The 18,736-nt window shown below is 35.3% G+C and overlaps 1 protein-coding gene across 1 annotated transcript; it reads right to left on the bottom strand.

Moving 5' to 3' along the window:
• Positions 1–680: 680 nt before the first annotated feature.
• Positions 681–18,353, bottom strand: LOC129578711 (uncharacterized). The gene is made up of 8 exons (XM_055467692.1): positions 17,861–18,353; positions 5,202–5,325; positions 4,815–4,900; positions 3,409–3,504; positions 3,233–3,295; positions 2,331–2,423; positions 2,119–2,242; positions 681–1,466 (listed from the first exon to the last, which is right to left on the bottom strand). Exons 1-8 carry the CDS (start codon positions 17,933–17,935, stop codon positions 1,279–1,281), a joined length of 849 nt encoding a protein of 282 aa, XP_055323667.1. The 5' UTR covers positions 17,936–18,353; the 3' UTR covers positions 681–1,278.
• Between the last annotated feature and the right edge of the window lie 383 nt (positions 18,354–18,736).

Here is an 18,736-nt window from a genome sequence, read left to right as displayed (position 1 = left end):
CGGATGCTTCATGAGTACCATATTTTAATTGGCATTTGCCTATTGAAGAAAACTTAGCTTACCACCGTGTATGCAAATGAAATATTGAATTCGCAGAACTTTTAACCGTCATGTTGTTCATATTTAAGGCTATTATTCTGATGTTGAAGTTTGAATTACGAAGAGCCAGTGGTCTAGGTAACGAACGCAAGAGGGATAAAAATGTAAAGAAATGACCCAATTTCTAGTGTTATAAATGTTTTCAGTTTTCGAATATCATATTTTATCGTACCTAGATTTTCGTTCTTCCTTTTTCTGTGAAAATTTTAAGTTGGTCAAAAACAATCAAAACACTATGAACAATTCAAGACTAGCCGGTATAGTTCATTGAATTGCAAAAATGCGTCAAGGTGTGATTCTCGGTATTCTCTTAATTTGTGTTTCCGAATACTAGATAAAACGTGCCATAGGAGCCATCGTCAAGGGTTGATCAGAACAAAAAATTCTTTTTTAAATTCATTTCTGCGTTTTGAAATATTTGTCATTAATTGCATATGGCTTCGACGTTATTTGCTTACCTTTCCAGTTGTTGGAGTTCTTATTCATTTCCACTTCTGAAAAAACATTTCGAAACCATTCAATTTATTTTGTGCTCATAAATAAAAACGGGACGTTTTTTTCGGTATTTAAATAGTATTTTCTCTCTTTATTTAATTTTTGTTCGTTTGTTTGCTAGCCAGTTCCTCTTATAAAGAAATTCGGATACAAAATAAGAAAATAGATATAATTTGTTGTACAGATCGTGGTTGAATTACAAAATCTTTATTTTTCTATAAAATTTTCAGTCACACTTAGTAATCCATTCGATTCGCAATCAATATTAGTCGTCCTCGTTAACCGAACCAATACACTTTTGTTGTTCGTAATGTTCGGGAATTGTTTCGTTTTTAGACATCGTACATAAATTTTAACGTATTGAGAATCCTTTCTCGCTCAACTGTTCCCATTGATTTTCGGTGTCAATCTGTTTGCTTGCGGTGAAGTACACCGATATAAATAATATATAAAAATAAATTAATAATTAGTTTGAGATTGGGTTTTTTCTCTCTCACAAAATACAACGCATCATTTCAAATACGAGTGGGTCATTTTGTTTTCCATCATCATCATCATCATCATCGCAAACCAATCGCCGACGAGTGAGTGGAAGTTCTCTACCCACTGGTAATAATGGCACAATCGATGCCGCACAATTTGTTGTCGTCGCCAACAAATTCGTTTGAATTACTTAGATATTTGTTAATATTGCAGTGTGTTCACAGTTGGCGGAGAATCAACTGGACCGGGACCATTGCCATTGGAGTCGGTAATACACAAGATTTCATCTTCTTCTTCGAAACATTTAAAGTCTTCGGGGAATTGAACGTGTTTCTTTAGCATGTTAGATGAACGTCTTCGGCCAATCGGTGATATATTTGGAACAGGACCTTTTAACACCAAAACAAATCCATTTTACTCTAACTAAAACCAATCAGTCTTCATTCGTTTTATATATGCTTTATTGGATGGAAAAGCGTTTGCTTGTTCCCCCCAAAACGAAGCACTTGACCATCAAGTGGCATGCTGTAACTAGAGCTCTTTGATTTTCAAGTATTTTCAGCAGCATCTACTTGTAAGCATATAATAGGTAATTGAATGCATATTTCTATGGATGAGATTGAGGGGAGTTTATGTTTTTTCCGACTTAGTCCAAATGGAATTTGGAGAGTGTGTTTCATGCGTAGTTTTCTTTTACGATTTACATTTTAATGATAAGAGATAACGAATTGATGTCCTGTCAAAGTAGGAATTGTCTTGTGACAAGATCCCTTGTCAAACTCAATAAGTTTGTGAGAGGCTTTAATTCCGTGAAAATCAAAACAAATAATTTATTTCAAGATTCATTAACCGTTCGAACGCATGTTCTTCTTTCTCCGATTCAAAGCTCAACAAACATACTATCCACTCAAACTCACCCATAAATTTTGATATCCCCATGTTTACCATAGAAACAAAGTGGGAGAGACGGAGACAGTACAACTACCGCACTCGAGTTTTCTCTTCGGAATTTGTGTAATAAAATTAGTGCTCACAACTTACTTGCTTTTATGTTCGTCGAATTGGCGTAGAAAATTGATTTGGCCAGCGTTTGACTTTTCGTTATCAATTTGTCATTGTTGTTATGGGGCTGATTTTGATAATTAGGTGTCAATGTTTGAGGTGCCTGTAATGAAATCGAAAACCCCGACAAAAAAAAACGAGATTAATTTAGATCAATGGAAAAATGTCAACTAGATTTCCACCACACATACTTTAAGCTCTGATTCGACGTGCACCCGTCGATCACAACCACGGCCTGCTTTGTATTCTTGATATTGTGATATTATGCAGAGGAGACAGTACATCTAGAATGGGTGTAAGTTTTAACAAAGTTTATTGAGTCATGTATACCAATTACATAGATAGAAGAAAAAATAATGGGATAAGACAAGAAGGAGACACTTTAGCCAAAAACTTAATGTGAATTTATATGTTAAATGAATTCAAAAAAAGAAGACAGAAGAAAGAAACAATTGTTGTTGTTCGGCGTTTTGTTTCAATGCGCCAAATTTATTCTGTCTGGCCGCATATCGAATAGACCTGATCTGTGTGAATAACCTTAGTTTCGTAACTCTCGACAAGCAAATCCCATTACACTTGGACTACATCCAATCAAAAGTTTTCTTTTTTTTCTTTGGTTTGTTGATTTCTTTTTTATTATTGTTACATGAATGTTGCCGCTTAACATATTACGATGATATCCTTTTCGAAGTATCGTCACGAGTTTGTAACTGCGTTACGCAACACGTTTACCAGTGACTTAGACGAGTGGATAAAGTGCTATTCGATGATATTTTCAGCGGAGGGAATAATAAAACGAACATAGTTTGCCTCGAATGAATAATGTTTTTGTGATTTGTGGCGGCAAAATTGGCAATATTAATTGAATTCCACTTTAGTTCGGTTTGAGTTCCATTTTGGCTGGAATGAAATAGTAAAACCATCCAGTATACGGATCGAAGACTTTTATAACCAAGTAATTTGATACCCGGCTACAAATTTATTTCCAACAAGTCCTTATAATTGAATGTCAAACATTCAATTATTTGACCATGTCTCCCTTCCTCCTCCTTTCTCTCTTACGCCCGCGTACAATGATAAAAACTTTACTTACATTGAGACATAACAAGAAGAAGTCAATCGTATACATTATAGCTGTAATCGGTTCGAATTGCAACTGCAAATGAAACAAACAGAGAAGAAGAAAAAATCGTAAAACCGTTTAATAACAAATATTTTGCCATTGAAAAATTCAAAACTAATAACAATAATAATTGCATATTCACTCACCGTATCTATAACTAGAAGATATATAAAATGTACGAATTCAAGCAAAATGTGTAGAACCATGATGATAATCCATGGAACGAGAAAGCTACGTTGGTCCTGAGATAATGACGATGACGGCAGACACACCGAGATGGAATTAATGAAAAAAAAAACTCAGTGATTTATTTTTTTCTCGTCACTTTGGCAAACAAAATGTTTTTCCATAATAAATTTGTCGGTATAATAGTTGATTGATGAGCATCATCATGATGACCATTCAAAATCGCAGTGTGGGCACAAGAGCATTCATATTCCAAGTTACTTATACAGCTACTGTAAGCTATACTATATTTTTTTCTGTTCGATTTGCATACGTCCTTTGTTGTCATTGCATCAAAGTGGAGATGAAAGAAGTTTTGCATTTTTGTTTTTTCCAAACTTTCGATTCGTTTCTTTTTTTTCTAGTCCTGTCTTCGTTGTTTGTTTTTTTTTTGACAAGAAAATGAAGAAAATCGAAGATAAAGAAAAAGAACATGTCACATAGCGTGGCAAAACACATGTATACGCATTGGACGAAGAGAACAACTTTCATTGCCAATGAACCATATCCAATAGATTGAATTCAAAACCAACTTGATATTTATGAAGATTGATATGAATCGGTTGCTATCCGGTAGCGCAATGCTCACTTATTATCATTTTACAAAACGCGTATATTGCTTGAATTACTTTCTTAAACGTGTGCTCTACTTCACTGTTTGTGTCTTGTGCATTCTGTGTTTTCTTTCTTCTTGTTGTCATTTGGCTTGGATGTTTTACGCGTGAGCGGGTGAGCAAATGATGGGAAAGACGTCTCTCTACTACCTTTAGAGTAAAAAATGTATGTAAAATGAAAGAATCGAGCGAACGATTCATCTTATTTCCATAATATCGAATATTGGCACCTAGTGTCACCGACCGATACCAGTATAAAAAGCTTAGCAAAAAATGTGTCTCGTTTAGCATGCGAATGGAGAAAAAAAACGAATTATTTCCCAAAATATGCAGTCAACGACAAGGCATTGAGCATGAAAATCAATGACATCCAATTTTTAAGAAATCAATGGCGGTCTTCATTTTGACATCGACATCCGGAGACTTTTTCAATTCGAACCATCAACTGCCTGTTACTTCTGTGTAATTTCGTCAAAATCACCAACATCCCGAAAAAACTTCGACAACGTCGTTTGACACACGACACGAAACAGTCGGCATGCTTCTATGCTTCTCATCGTGTGTGCAAATGAAATATTGTCGAATTACCAAATCCGAAAAATGCCTCCTCCATCTCATCTCTTCACACAGACGTTCAAAATACCAAGTCATTTTAAGTAAAATGTCGTAGACGCAGGAATAAAAAAAAACAGAAAATCTAATGTAATACTTACCATTGCCAAACCATAGAAGACTAGCATGCACGCAATTACGCCACATGCTGAGCAGGAAAATAGAAGTATGCTAAATATCACAGATGCTGAAAAATAAATTTTGGAGAAAACATAGAAAAGGAAATACATAATCGGATTAACTTCTGGGAGAATGATCCTGCTTTTCCTGATAATCACTGTAATATATACAAAGCCAGCATACATATTGTATGATGGAAAAGCTACTCAATTTAGGAAAAATGTATATTCGCTAATAATAATTTAATTGGAATCTTTGTGTATTCATCGGTAACCATCGGTAACCATCGATTACGTCAGTTGATCTAATCTAGTAAGTTTTTTTTTCCTTCGAATTATTGAATGTTCAAGAATCATTTTGAAACTTACAATAAGAAACTTTTTCGCGCTCTAAAAAACTCATGCCCTTTGGTGTATCCACATTTCCAGCTATGTAGTCCCGTTCCATGTACAGATAGCTGCCTTGCATTATGAAAATGCTTCCATAGTAAAACTGAAAATGAACATACAAATTGACTTGTTAATGCATCGCCGGGCAAATGACTGCAAATGACTGGAGTTTCGCTTGTCGGCATCATTCCATGTTTTCAATTGTTCTCAATATTTTCAATATGTGACTCGCTTAGATGGCTTTCGCTCATCGACACATATATTTGTGTCATATATGACACTTTTAATGATTTGCTTGAGTGGATTGAATGGCTTAAGTCGTCCGCAGACAGTTTTTCGGTCTGTAATCCAAGACCATTAGGACTTTGTTTTGAATTCTGTATGACGTCGGCAAAAGCAAATTCAAAAGCTATGTTCAATAAATTTTACGGCAGAAAGTTTGGTTACGTGGCAACCACGTTCATGCCTTTATTGTAGATACCAGATGTGTGCACGTCTGTTATGTAACGTTTTTACCATAACATTAACCGCTGTTATTGGAATTTGTTAATGCTTTTATTTTTTTTTTAAATCCAACATTAGTCTTCCACCATTTCGTTGTTCTGATAGAATATTATTTGCGATTTGTTCACCGTGTGAATGGTGGTTGAAACTTCCAATTGTGGCAACGTGAATAATATTCACTGAATATGGATAAGAAGTAATTTACACTCGAACTATACTGAACAGAAACTTATCTAGCCATGCGTTATGTGCTTTCCATGAATGGTTCAAGTGAAAGTTTTGTAGAAATGCCGAAGAGTTGCTATCCACACCTCTCTCTCTCTCTCTCTCTCTCTCTCTCTCTTAATTATTTCTAATTATTCAAATTAGAGCATGTAAAATCTCTTCATGGAATTTATTGTATGAAATTTCCCATAAAGTTTCGAAATATGCACAGGAAATCTCGAAATAAACACGCCTCCATGTTTAATATGGAGGAGAGGTAAATGACGAAAAAAACGAAGTTTTTTTGAACTGGATTTATTGCCGCCATGGTTTATTTTTCTGACTGTGCAAAGAAAACTTTGCAGCATAGACGAGATGAGAATGGGACACTCTGGTTATTACCATAGAAAAAAATCATGTTATTTGGTCGATTGAAGTGTGTCATAGGATTTATTGAGACCAAAATGGAAAAATTCGTCGTACTTAATTTACGAAGGCAAGGCCGACGCCGTCAAAAACATTAAGCGATGGAATTGACGTGTTTTTTTCTTCTCGCTTTTTTTTCGCCCTCTCATTCCACTTATGGATTCGATATAAAGAGTAGCCTCGTTTCGACTTTGAAAAGGTAAAATGTGTGGAATATTGAAAGCAGAGTCAAAGCAAAGCTACTAAGATTGTGATCAAGTCTCGAAGAACGGTGCGTGGGAAATGTGTAGTATGTGTCATTTTGAGCTGACTATCAAATATTCCACTATCATATCGTTCAGTCAATCACAACCATTTGGAAATAGTTTTCAGAAATTATTATGCCATTCAATGGGTTTGATGTCAAAAAATCCATTTACTTAAGCACATCAGCAATTTTGTTGTTGTTGTCCTTTATTTTTTATTCACAATCGTATTCGCCGACTGCGTGTGTGTGTATGCAGTGCAGTGCAGCACCAGCAAACGCGCGACACACGCAAATATACCGATATATATATCGATAAGAATTTAAAACAAGTGCCAAATAAAGAAGGAGGAAAAAATTCGAATGCGATAAATGACGATAGCTACTTATTAAAGGTTAATGTTACTGATGCTTCGAACGTTTAAATTGCTTATGCTGCAACCAACCCACCAGCCAGTCAGCATGCACCACAGCTCTCTCTCTCTCTCTCTCACTAATCGCGCTTTCGCAGAAAAAAGAGATTGAACAAGTTGTCGATATGCTCAATACGCGCGCGAGCTTCTGAACTGACTAAATGGCATTCAGGCTAGCTATTTCGTCGAACTTTAGTACTTTAATAGAGTGTAGCCATATTACTCTTAATGTATGGGATATTTTTGGTTATTATGGTTACAATGGTTATTATTTCGAACATTTTTATTGATACTAAAAATCAGCCAGAGTCAAACGAAATTTCGAAAGAAAGAAAGGAATTCTTCAACGGACATATTCTTCTCTTCCATTCATTTAGCGATGTTGTTATGCTTGTTGGCTTTTTTCCATATTGGTTTTATAGTTCGATTTACGCTTTACGCACGCTGAACGACAGACGACGACGATCGACTCGCATAGACATATATTTCATGTCGGTACATCCATTGCGGAGCAATCAAGTTAGAATTCGAACGTCTCGTCTCATGGCAATTTAATCGTATCGTGTAAATCATGGGCCACATCAATTCAGCCAAAGTACGTGTACGAATGAAGCGAAATTCGGTATGTGCTTTATAATGGCACAAGTTCTACGATTACCATTTACTTTCCACTATTGTTGCTGTACTCCATCTCGTAATGTCTTACTACTGCACACAGCTAGCAGTTCAATATTAGTCTTTCATTTCGCTTATCAAAGCAAAGAGTGGCTCGTATGCATTCGCACACACGCATTGTTTGAATACTTTCTCAATTGAATGTGCCGATGCACAAAACCGAGCATGAGAGGGAAAGAAAGAGGGAATGGGACAAAGTAATGCCAAGAAAGATATTCCAAGGTTTAATCCAAGTGCTAGTTCAATCATACAACTCGTGGAAAAAATGAAATTTCAATCCCCATTCGTTGGTATTGGGATATCACAGCGCAAATATTCACCGCAACAATTTTTTTTTGTAACGCATTAATTTTATGATGCACTTTTCTGTTACACGATCATGCATTGCGGATTAAACAATGTATATAAACAAATGAGCGGATTTACGCATTAAAATTGCGATACCGGCAAATAAAATGCAGGAAAAGGAAAACACGTGCGTAATACGTAAATATTTGAATTATTAATTGAAATACGTGCTATATGTGCAATCCGAGTATATTTGAACATTGCGCCATCGCTTGCGTCGGCACAAAAAAAAAATCACGTTCATCGAGAAGGCCGTTGAAGTTTGCCGCGTATGAGAAAAAGAAAAAGCGTACAACAACCGCACGCACATTTGATACACGGCAAGAGGCTTTCTGCCATGTCAAGCACACATAAAACCCGCAACATAAAAAAACGATATAATACGTAGACTTGCTGTTTTTTGTGCTTTACTTGCATGCCATTTCTTATCCGCCGACGAAAAGAAAATTGGTCGCTAAGAAAATTCCTCGCCAAATTTGTTACTTGATCTGACTTGTGTTGTGTGCTTTCACACTAATTGAGTCAAATTAACATTTCGCGGAACACACCATGAAATCGATGTATGAATTTTTTGTCAGCAAAAAAGTTTATTAACCTAATGAAATATGCAGATGCAAAGCGCCGCGGGGAAAAGCTCATTTTCTCGCCAAAAAATCCTTCAAACACGTCAGCAGATGGTTATATTCAAATTTTTGGCTAGGCTTTTCCCAGGAATTTCGTCTTATTCATTATCAAATTAGAATTGAATGTGAGCAAAAAAAAAGACAGCTCATGTTAAGCAGATTGAACAGGCTTTTCTTTCTGGTGTATCAACATGCTTTTTGCAAATTCATTTTCGGAGCAAAGTTTCCGTTTTTGTTTCTCTTGGGAAAGTTTGAGAAAAAACGCTTGTTTTTTCCATTTCGATGAGTTTCCAGCTGCATCACGCACATAACCTTAGGTGCATTTAGTAAAAAATGATTTATAGGCGAAAGTTTTTATGCACAGTCCACGAGATGAACGGAAAAAGAAAAACGCAAAACCCGACTCTTAGCTTTTAAGGCGATTGAACACATGCCGAAAAATATGAAGATTCATACATAAGCGCATAACTTTATTATCATGGGCCCAATAAATATAAACGTAAGACGGAATATAAAGGGGTTTTGAGATAACAGACCGGTTTTGTCAGCGAAATTTAATTCCGGAAACATACCGAAGCACAAAAGCAACTGCAATTATCTTGAAAACGAAGTCAACAACAGCTAATTAGTCTTTATTATGATGCATAACATTTCTGGCAATGGTGCAAAAGCATAAACACGTAGAAACCATCTCAACAGTAAATCCTTTGCCATCTGACAAAATTTACAATCATGGCTATACGAACGGAGAAAACAATCAACAGACGAAACAAGTTTGACATTTACTGCTCGATGGGATGAACGTTGAATACGATGTATTTCATTATCGTAAAATGCTATTTTTCCACAATATGAACACACCACAGCATATGGATCATGTTTTTACGAGGGGCAATTTTTTTTTCATAGCTTATCCATATGATGTACCTTTTCTATGAAAATCAAAAATCAACACAATCATCGTAAAAAAAAAAACTGGAAGGTGGCTCGTCTTGCATGTATGAAACATTTCATATCATTGAGCGTATTGGATATAACAAGTTTTGATGGAGGTTTATTCATCACAAAGCTTTGACCAACACACACATACACTGGGCCCTGCTGCAGACACCGAAATATCAACAAATACAGACAATTTGTATGTATTCGAACAACTTATTAAAACGCAATTTGGCAACAACAACAACAACAACAATAATAATAATAATAACAAGTTGAGCAGTCTCACAAGAGGCTCAATTCAAAATTGTCGTAGACAGCACGTCTTGTAAAAGCGTTTCTCCATTTCCCGTGAGTAAACGTAAATAAAATGAAGCGCACTAATTTTCAATGCAGACGAAATAATTAGATCGTGAACTGTTTATGTCTATCTAATGGACGCAAAAGTTCATTCAAGTCAAATTAATATTTGTATAAACTTGGATGAGGAAAAAAGGCAAACACACAAACACAATGGACCAGAGATTATTAATTTTTTTTGTTTCCATTCTGTTTGCTGACATGTGAGGGGACATAAAAAAACACGTGTTTTTAAATGTTCGATTCGATTTAAAAAAAATTCAACGCGAAAGGTTTCAATTATACTTCGTTTACTTGCAATTCGTTGTTGGGTCTGAGCATTGCATTGAATTAAGCATGAGGAGATATATTGTTTCAATATTTGTTTATAATTTCCATTGTGAAATAATCGACGGAGAAATGAAGAGATAAAGAGACGGATGGAAATCTATCAGTCGCAAAGTTGAAGCCAACCAGACACACATGCACACGCACAAGCACACACTGTCAGTCTTGAAATCCAATTGAAATCTAACTCATAAAAATGCATGAAATGGGATTTAAATTATAATCCGCCGAATAGATGGGACTTATATTCAGATATATAAGTGTGATACCACTTAACGTTTGTGCGAACCAAAATGCGTCCCGACCAATTTCGGTGGCGGCGACGGCGGAGATGACGATGACGACGACCGGCGACAGCGACGCGTTCCATTATAAAAAACTAATTTGCTTGTTTTATTATTTATACCGTCGTTTTTTCGCGTTTTTTTCTCTCCCTCTCTCTCTATTCTCTTCATTCTCAAAATATTTAACAAGTTGTTAAATTGCAACAACGATTCACGCGCCCGGAAAATCTCACATCACAATACCATTTGTGTCATTACATTTAGTCGCCATGCATTTGAAAGATAATTGGATAATTTAATACGAATTGTAAATTCACATAGAGCGGTGCCCATAGTAAAAATACGCTTGAAAATTGTCATAAATAAGGAAATCAGGCGATTTTTCCATTCAAATTGTTCATCTAAAACAGTCAGTTAAAAAGTATATCCCCATGATTTAGTCATTCAATCCTGAAAATACTTTCAATTTACACTTTTAATGACTTAATTTTTCTTTACGTTTTGATTTATTCTCAGCTCTCTCTCTCTCTCTCTCTCGCTCTTCCCTTTCTCTTTGTTACACAAATAACCATTTCATTTTGACAATTTCCATAAATTCAAATAACAACCTTTCAAATCATCGGCTCAATATCTATTACATAAAAGCGGTTTAATCTGATTTACCCAGTATATGACGGCTCATCGTTCATTCAAATTGGTGGAAAATTCTTTATGCATATCAAAGTTTATGGACTTATAACCGAAGTTTCATGAATTTCATATGCTTGTTTTGGTTTTTACATTAGATTCATGTTCACCCCTGCCTGAGTTTCATATTAGATGTGGTATGAAATTCATGAGATTGAGTGCACATAATTGATGTGGATTCCATGCAACATTCTTTTGTGTTGTACAAGTTGTGGTTTAAATTAATGCTTGCTTGATTGTATTCAAATGAATTTAAGTGTTATAAAGCCATAAGATTTTCAGAGTCTGAATGGATTCAAATGACACACAAAGGATATGTTTGAGACTCGAAAGAATGATCATTTTATATACAACTCGTTTGAATAGTTTGAACCGTTTGAACCAATGTGTAGCACTGCTAAAAACTGTATAGTTATAATAATGATAAGAGCTGCCAGTTGAACTGAACTCGAACAAACTTGAACGAACATGAACAGTTCAGTTCAACTGGCAGCACTAATAATGATGAACGAAAGGAGAACGCAAAATTGTCGTAGAAATCATTTAAATTGAACTCGGAGATGTTGTTTTACATCATCATACAGAATAGGTAAAATGTGTATTCATTATCAATATTAATAATATTTTCCATGCCGGCCTTCCACATGCATATTAGCCTAATCTGCTTATCAACATTTTTCTGCCATAATAATAAGTTCTGAGAGTTTTGTCATAAATTCTATTTACTTCGTCTATTTGGTGTTGTGTTTTGTGCCTGTGATATACGAAAAGACCTTTCTTTGGGCCACTTCCACCCGTAGATGATAACATCTATTTCCCTCTCTCTCTGTGTTTGGCATGGGAAAATATGTTTTTATTATGTGCAAAATCTAAGTAAGCAAATAATTCAATTCGTTGTTATGAGAAAAAAAAAATTATGAATGAATTCTGTCATAATTCTCTTTGCATTTTCATTCTCATTTCGTTGTATAATGCTTGAGTTGTGTTGTACGGGCCAAAAACGTCCACTGTAACCACAACACTTTATGGTCTGATTTCAGCTCGAATTCAAGCATATCGCATATATTTGCATATTTTGTACTTACAAGTTCGAAAAAGGAACACAGACCGAAAGGTGGCCGCTGTATGTATTGGTATCGCACTATCAAGTCATATGATCCGAATGAAAGTAGACAGAATTCATTGGACATCTGCTTGGAAAATTTGATGTTGTTTTTTTTATCCTTAAACAAAGTTCAGATGCCTTGCGAATCGAAAATTCCCAATATGTTTTGCGGATGACTGTCGTTCGTTCGTTCGTTCGTTCGTTCGTTCGTTCGTTCGTTCATGGCGTTTGATGAAACCGTGTGATTTATGGTCAAAGTATTTCCGTCCACATCACATGCCAAGTCACGTAGATACATTCCGAGTATTGGAAACTTTGCTCAGATTTATCAACAGAATCACTGTGCCTGATATTTATTCATCGATTGATAATAAAGACGTTTATTTATAGATAATTTTTTTACGTGTTTTGTCCGCAACTACTACAATATGGTTATCGGGTCATTGATACCGTACAATTGACTTTATTCCATTCATCTTCCGCTCATACAACTATTTTAGAGTGGTGGGAATGCTTTTGTCGTGGTTCGCCCATGGCTATATTGAGCTAATTTATGTCAAAGAGGAGTGAAGGAAGCATAAGTGTATTGTTCAATGAATAATTTCCCGAAAAGTGAGTGCACTTTGTGAACACAAGTAAATACAACTAGCTAGTAGTGGGATTTTTCTTTAGCTGGGTTGCGCACGCAACCACAAGTAGAAATTCAATAAATTCAATCTGAATGCTCATTTCTATTTGCGCATTTCAAAACTATTTAATGGTCAAAAATTGAAATGGATCATATGCCAGCGGTATGAAAACAAACAACAGCACTATCGAACGTGGCTTGAAATTTACGAACGTAGCATATCGTTGCCATGTAGTACCAATCACTTTCGTTCGCTTGTTCTGGAGTGTTTAAAGAAGAGCGATGAGTTTTTCTCTGTTTCACTTGATTCATTGAATTGATGGAAACCGCTTATTCATACACAAAATGCACGGAATCGAGAACATAAACATGGCATAAATCTTTTTATTATTTAGAAAAGAGTTTGATCGAAAACATATATCTGCCATCGTTGTATCGTTCGGCATTATTGTTACGCATGTTTTTTGCTTCTTTTTGTTTGCATGCTTTCTTCTCGCGGGGCATACACATCAATAAAGTTGTGACGAAATACTCATTGTTCGCGAGATCAAACTGGAAATAAGCATTTTTGGTGGTGAACTCAAGATTTGTGAATGGACGAACGACTTTTTTCCTTTTTTTCCTTTTTTTCCCTCATCTTCTTCTTTTTCTCCTTTAAAACTTACTGTACCGGTCTGGCTGTGTGTGTGTGTGTGTGTGTGTGTGTGTGTGTGTGTGTGTAGAATTTTCGACAAGGAAAAAATATATGTATGGCGAAAGTGATTTTGACGATTATAAATGAGCAAAAGGGAAAAAAAAGCTTTTAAAGCCGAAATGCGAAATCAAAACAAGCAACAAAGAGTCGAAAATGCCGACAAATCTGTATCGCAACGGACATCGTCTGTAAGGATTCCAACGATAATTATCGTCTGTTGCCCATTCGGTCTGCTTACTCGTTAACTTGTATTTATGGCGCTTTTGTGTCCGCCTTGTGGTATATGATACGGCGAGCTTGTTTGCCCTAAGCTTTTAGACGATTTTTTTTCTCGGTGCACCCTCAGTCAATGGATTCGCATACCGACAAAGCACCGAGTGGGAAAAGAAGCCAGCCAAAACGGAAGGAGAGAGTGGGAGAGAGAGAGACGATATATAAAATAAATTATCGTCATCATTAGATTTATTGACTCTTGAATTCACAATTTTATCGCTTCGGCAACATGCTAAAAGCATACCATAACTAGCTGGATCGTGCGAGAGATGCAAAACATTGCCAGTTTTAGCCGGCATATATGATGTCACACCATCACATAGCAAGGAGCTCAATAAAAATGAAATTTACTTCATTTATCTATTATTGTTTGTCATTTAACATTTTGGGATTGAGAGCAATAAAGTAAATAATTCGTTGAATGTTATGACTGATTTTATTTACTCATAATTTTGTTGCTTCATTTTTTATCTCGTGTGCTTTTTCCACCACAAAACATTCTTTGTTTGCGTTGACTTTTTATGCTACTGTTTTGCATTCGGTTCGTTTACTACCCATCGATTAGAATGGAATTTTTTTTCAAGTTGGTTGTTTGATCGTTCATTAGGGATTTCGCAAGCTTACCGAATGTATTGATTTTGAAGTTGATGGAGGAGTAAAATGTAAAAAGAGTTTGAATATTTGAAATATTTCACGATGCCCTGTTTATTAGGTTAACATTATTAATTGCGTAGACAACCACCAATTTTTTTTTATCAGCGCTATCAAATACGCGAAATCAACGCAAATTCGATTGTCAGATCAGAAATCAGATTTAAAATTTGGGTCAAATGCAAATTGGCTTGTTACAGTAACTTGCCGCTTCTTCTAACCGCCATTGTCATCATTCGTTGTCAGGCTAAAATGATTAATTATTCAGTTACATAATATTCGTGGAATTTTTTCAACATCGAAATTCCAATGCGGTAATTTATTAGCTTCTGTCCATTTTATCTGGACATGGAATCAACTTACTATGAATCAATCTACAGCAAACAGAAAAAGCGATAAAATAAATTGTGTGCCACTTTATTTCGTTGACAACAACAGCGGCAGCATATATGGGAGGGTGTCACTGTGACAGTTGGTGCGAGGGAAATATGAAGTCGACATGAAAAGTTCCGAGAACATTCAAGAACTAGAAAAACTTGTCGCAAATGGAATGTTCAAATATTCAAATATTAAATGATTTTATTGCAATGAACGATTTTTGTTGAATAGTTTCCATTTGAAATGTCCAAAAAATATTTAATGTGCCACAATGGTGAGTGCAGAGATGACATTTTTTCCCTTCGAATTTCACAAATTCAATTAAATTCTCAATGATTTTGAACAATAGATCATGAAAAATTCCATGTTGAAATTCGATCAAATGTACTCAATGTTATTTAATATGAGTTAAAATCGGCCACTCTTCAAAAATAATGTAAAACATTGATCGAAAATACAGGCGCCACTCTACAAACCACCCCCTGGGGAGCTTGAATATTCAAGCTCCAAATATGGTTGTAATTTCAATCAAATGATGGAGAAAAAAAATGTTTCACATTATTTTTGAAGGGTGGTCAATTTTAAATGTAAAGGTGATATAAAAAAACATGAGAGTGTGACATGAGATGAAATGTGTGAATAAGCGAAATGCCATAATGTTTTTTTTATACAACCCACAGTGGAAATATCAAACATCAAACAATAAATGCTCAGCACATGTTTGACATGAATGACATGAAAACAGCCATAAAGCGCTTGTTCATCAAAATTTCGTTTTTTTGCGATTAGAAACAGGTCGTGCCATTTTTCTTTATTTGGAGCTAAAAACCCAAATAGCGGGGATTTAAAAGCATGATGTGTTTTTTAAGCATCTTATTTCTAGCGTTTTTATTTTAAATAGTAAAGGTGAATTTGCAATTTTCTACCGAAATTCTGAATTTTTATCCGATATTCTAGATTAAAAGTTGGCGATACCAGCCAGCATTTACCTAACGATAGATTGAGTTCGTTTTTTTGTCAGCTAATTTAGCAAATCATAAATCTTGTGACATTTGGCCGTAAGCGTTCGATGTTTGCAGAGTGGAATTTTCTGCTGTCTTTGATTTTGTTGCAATCTCAAGTTCGTTGTATTCATGCTTTACAATTATCTTGAACTAATTATAGAATGCAATCAAGTTAGTGTCGCGATTCATTGCACATCAACATCATTAACAGAAGTTACGGATTGTTTATTGTGAACATAACAGCGGCGATAATGGAACGCCATCAGCTCACTGTAAAACTAGCCAATAAATGACATGGTAGTTGGTCGAGTGCACGAGACCGATCGCGAAAAAAAGGAGAGAGAGAGAGAGAGCATGGTCGATTTGACAGCGACCAAACAATACCCGAAATCAATGGAGAATATTTCCCAAATAAAATGCCAGTTGCAATAGCCCAAAAGTCTCAATAATAATATGGAATGCAATTGAATAGCATCGATTATTTATCGAATATAGAACGGGCAAATGTACACCAGCTTGAATTTATGTGAACACATTTCGTGGCGCGTGTTCTTTTTTTTATTTGCTCATTTCTCACACACACACACACACTTTTTCTCTCTATTTCTCTCGATTTCTCTTTTCAATTGTTTATTTTTTGTTGTCGATTGGAAAATGCGTATGTGTATTTTTGTGTTTTTTTTTTCTTCTCTCACTCGATTTCATTTCCACGAAGTTCATTCTCACAAGTCACAGACTTGACAAAATTGAATCTATTTGTCTGGATTGAACGCTAACACAGTTGGGAGAGACTGAGCGAAAATGCAGAAGAAAGGAAAAAAAGCGCCACGTATGAAGAAAAGAGTAAAAACAAAGGCTGTCTGTGGATTTGGCTATATCGTTGTACATGCATCGAAGCAATAGTACTATTCTGTTGCGCTGCAGACATTTAACATTCCGAGAACATCAATAAATTTCCACCAAAATACCATACCATCAATAAAAAAGCAAATTGTATAAAAATGGAAATGCTTAAATTTTTGTTTCTGCTGTTTTGGCAATGTTCCCACAACCAGCAAACAATCGATTTGAGCGAGAGAGAGAGAGAGAGAGAGAGAGAGGGAGAGAGAGAGAGAGAAAAACAAGACCGTAGAGCTTCGCTTCGCTCCGCTCCGCTCTGCGTTCTTGAGTTTTTAGTTACTTAATCTATTTTGTTGTTTAACAATAAACTATTTTTTGGCGCACTACATGAAATGTATTTCATCAAAGTAACTTTGAAGTAATATATTTATTTGCAAAATGAATTACAAGATCTTGGTTTTATTTCTTTTTTGAAATATATTGCCTTTGGTTTAAATTAAATAAAAAATATGAGCATAGAATCTAAAATCACTTTAATTCTGGTCAAGACTCAGAAAATATTATACGAAAAATTAATGTAATTTTTGCACAACATTTGATAATAAAAATTTGATTGGCGCTTTGAGATATTATGCACTTATTTGTCGTTACTGCCACTGTTTCAAATTAAATAAAAAATATGAGCATAAAAATCAAATACACCATAATTTGTTTCAACACTCAAAAAGTATCTAGAAAAAAAAAGAAGCAGATTAGTAGCTCTACATTTCATGTAGTGCTAAAAAACGACAACCAAATAAAAATAAAAATGAATAAAAGTAAAATGAGATAGAAAGAGGATTAAGTGTGTTGGAGTCAGTCGATAAACTGTTTCCTATACTTTAGTTATTTTCCGATTTGATTGGATAATTGGTAATTTTCAACGATAGCGGAATGAAAGCCTTAATTGATGTCAGATAAATGGTAATTTCACCGAAACGAATTGAACTAAAAAAAAGCACAATTCACTCTATCCCTATTGAAATACATACGAATGTGTAAACCGCACTGGCGTACGCTCCGTTCCGCAACGACTTCCAGAAACAGCACGATTGTAGTATGGCCATTAAAAATAGGGTTTGTGTCTGTTCAAAACCGGCCTATGTTAACCGGAGCTTGTTGCTCTTGTTTGTGTTCGGCTCGATTTTACACTCAATATTTTCCACTTTTTCGATATTTAATCAAATTTGTTTGATAAATTATTTCGAACATTCGATTCAAACTTATTAATTAAATCGGCGCGACCAATCTTACTGACAAAATACCAACATATTTGCGAAATTTCTCTTTAAATCGAACTAAAACCGTATACACATTGGATACGAATTTGAAACACGTTCGATTTTCGGTATTAATTTGCACATCAATTGAATGAAATTGTTGAATATATTTCGATTATTTTGATTGGCTTCAACGTTGTGTTCAACGTCGTGTTGTGACAACAGCAATTTTGGAGCGACGAGCAGCGTCGAGTGAACTGTTCATATTGAATGATAACAAGGAACTGAGCGGCATTCAAGCATGCACATGGAAAATATACGTTTTTATGAATCATCTCGTACAACGTGAATGTTGTATCGCATCCACGTTCGGCATCCAAAGATGCGGTAGTATAGCTCGGTGGAAAGTAATCGCTTCACTGCAAACACAATGAGGTTTTCCCTTGTTCTTCTTTGATTCTCTCTCTCTCTCTCTCTCTTTCTCTCCCTTCGCTTGATCTGAATTCTGTGTAGAAATGAATACTGACCGTAAATTTGTAACTTAATGCTCGAAAAATTTGTATTTTTCTATCGTCCTTTCGCTGTTTAGAGAGCCAAAAGTGATTCAATGAGTTCGCGTTAATATTATTCTGATAAAACGTGAAATCC

The sequence above is a fragment of the Sitodiplosis mosellana genome, unplaced genomic scaffold (genome assembly GCF_009176505.1).
Source record: "Sitodiplosis mosellana isolate CC-2019 unplaced genomic scaffold, AAFC_SMos_1.0 Smas_scaffold_6226, whole genome shotgun sequence".
In the NCBI taxonomy this organism is placed as follows: domain Eukaryota; kingdom Metazoa; phylum Arthropoda; class Insecta; order Diptera; family Cecidomyiidae; genus Sitodiplosis; species Sitodiplosis mosellana.
The sequence above is the reverse complement of the archived record's forward strand: the minus strand, read 5'-3'. Positions and strand labels throughout refer to the sequence as shown.

Bases quoted from the DNA above. Each gene is read 5' to 3' on its own strand.
- LOC129578711 (XM_055467692.1), bottom strand. From the start codon at position 17,935: ATGGCCATACTACAATCGTGCTGTTTCTGGAAGTCGTTGCGGAACGGA. The intron at 4,901-5,201 runs GTAAGTTTCAAA...TTTATTTTTCAG, and splicing joins GCGCGAAAAAGTTTCTTATT to CATCTGTGATATTTAGCATA. The intron at 1,467-2,118 runs GTAAGTTGTGAG...TGGTGTTAAAAG, and splicing joins TTCGACGAACATAAAAGCAA to GTCCTGTTCCAAATATATCA.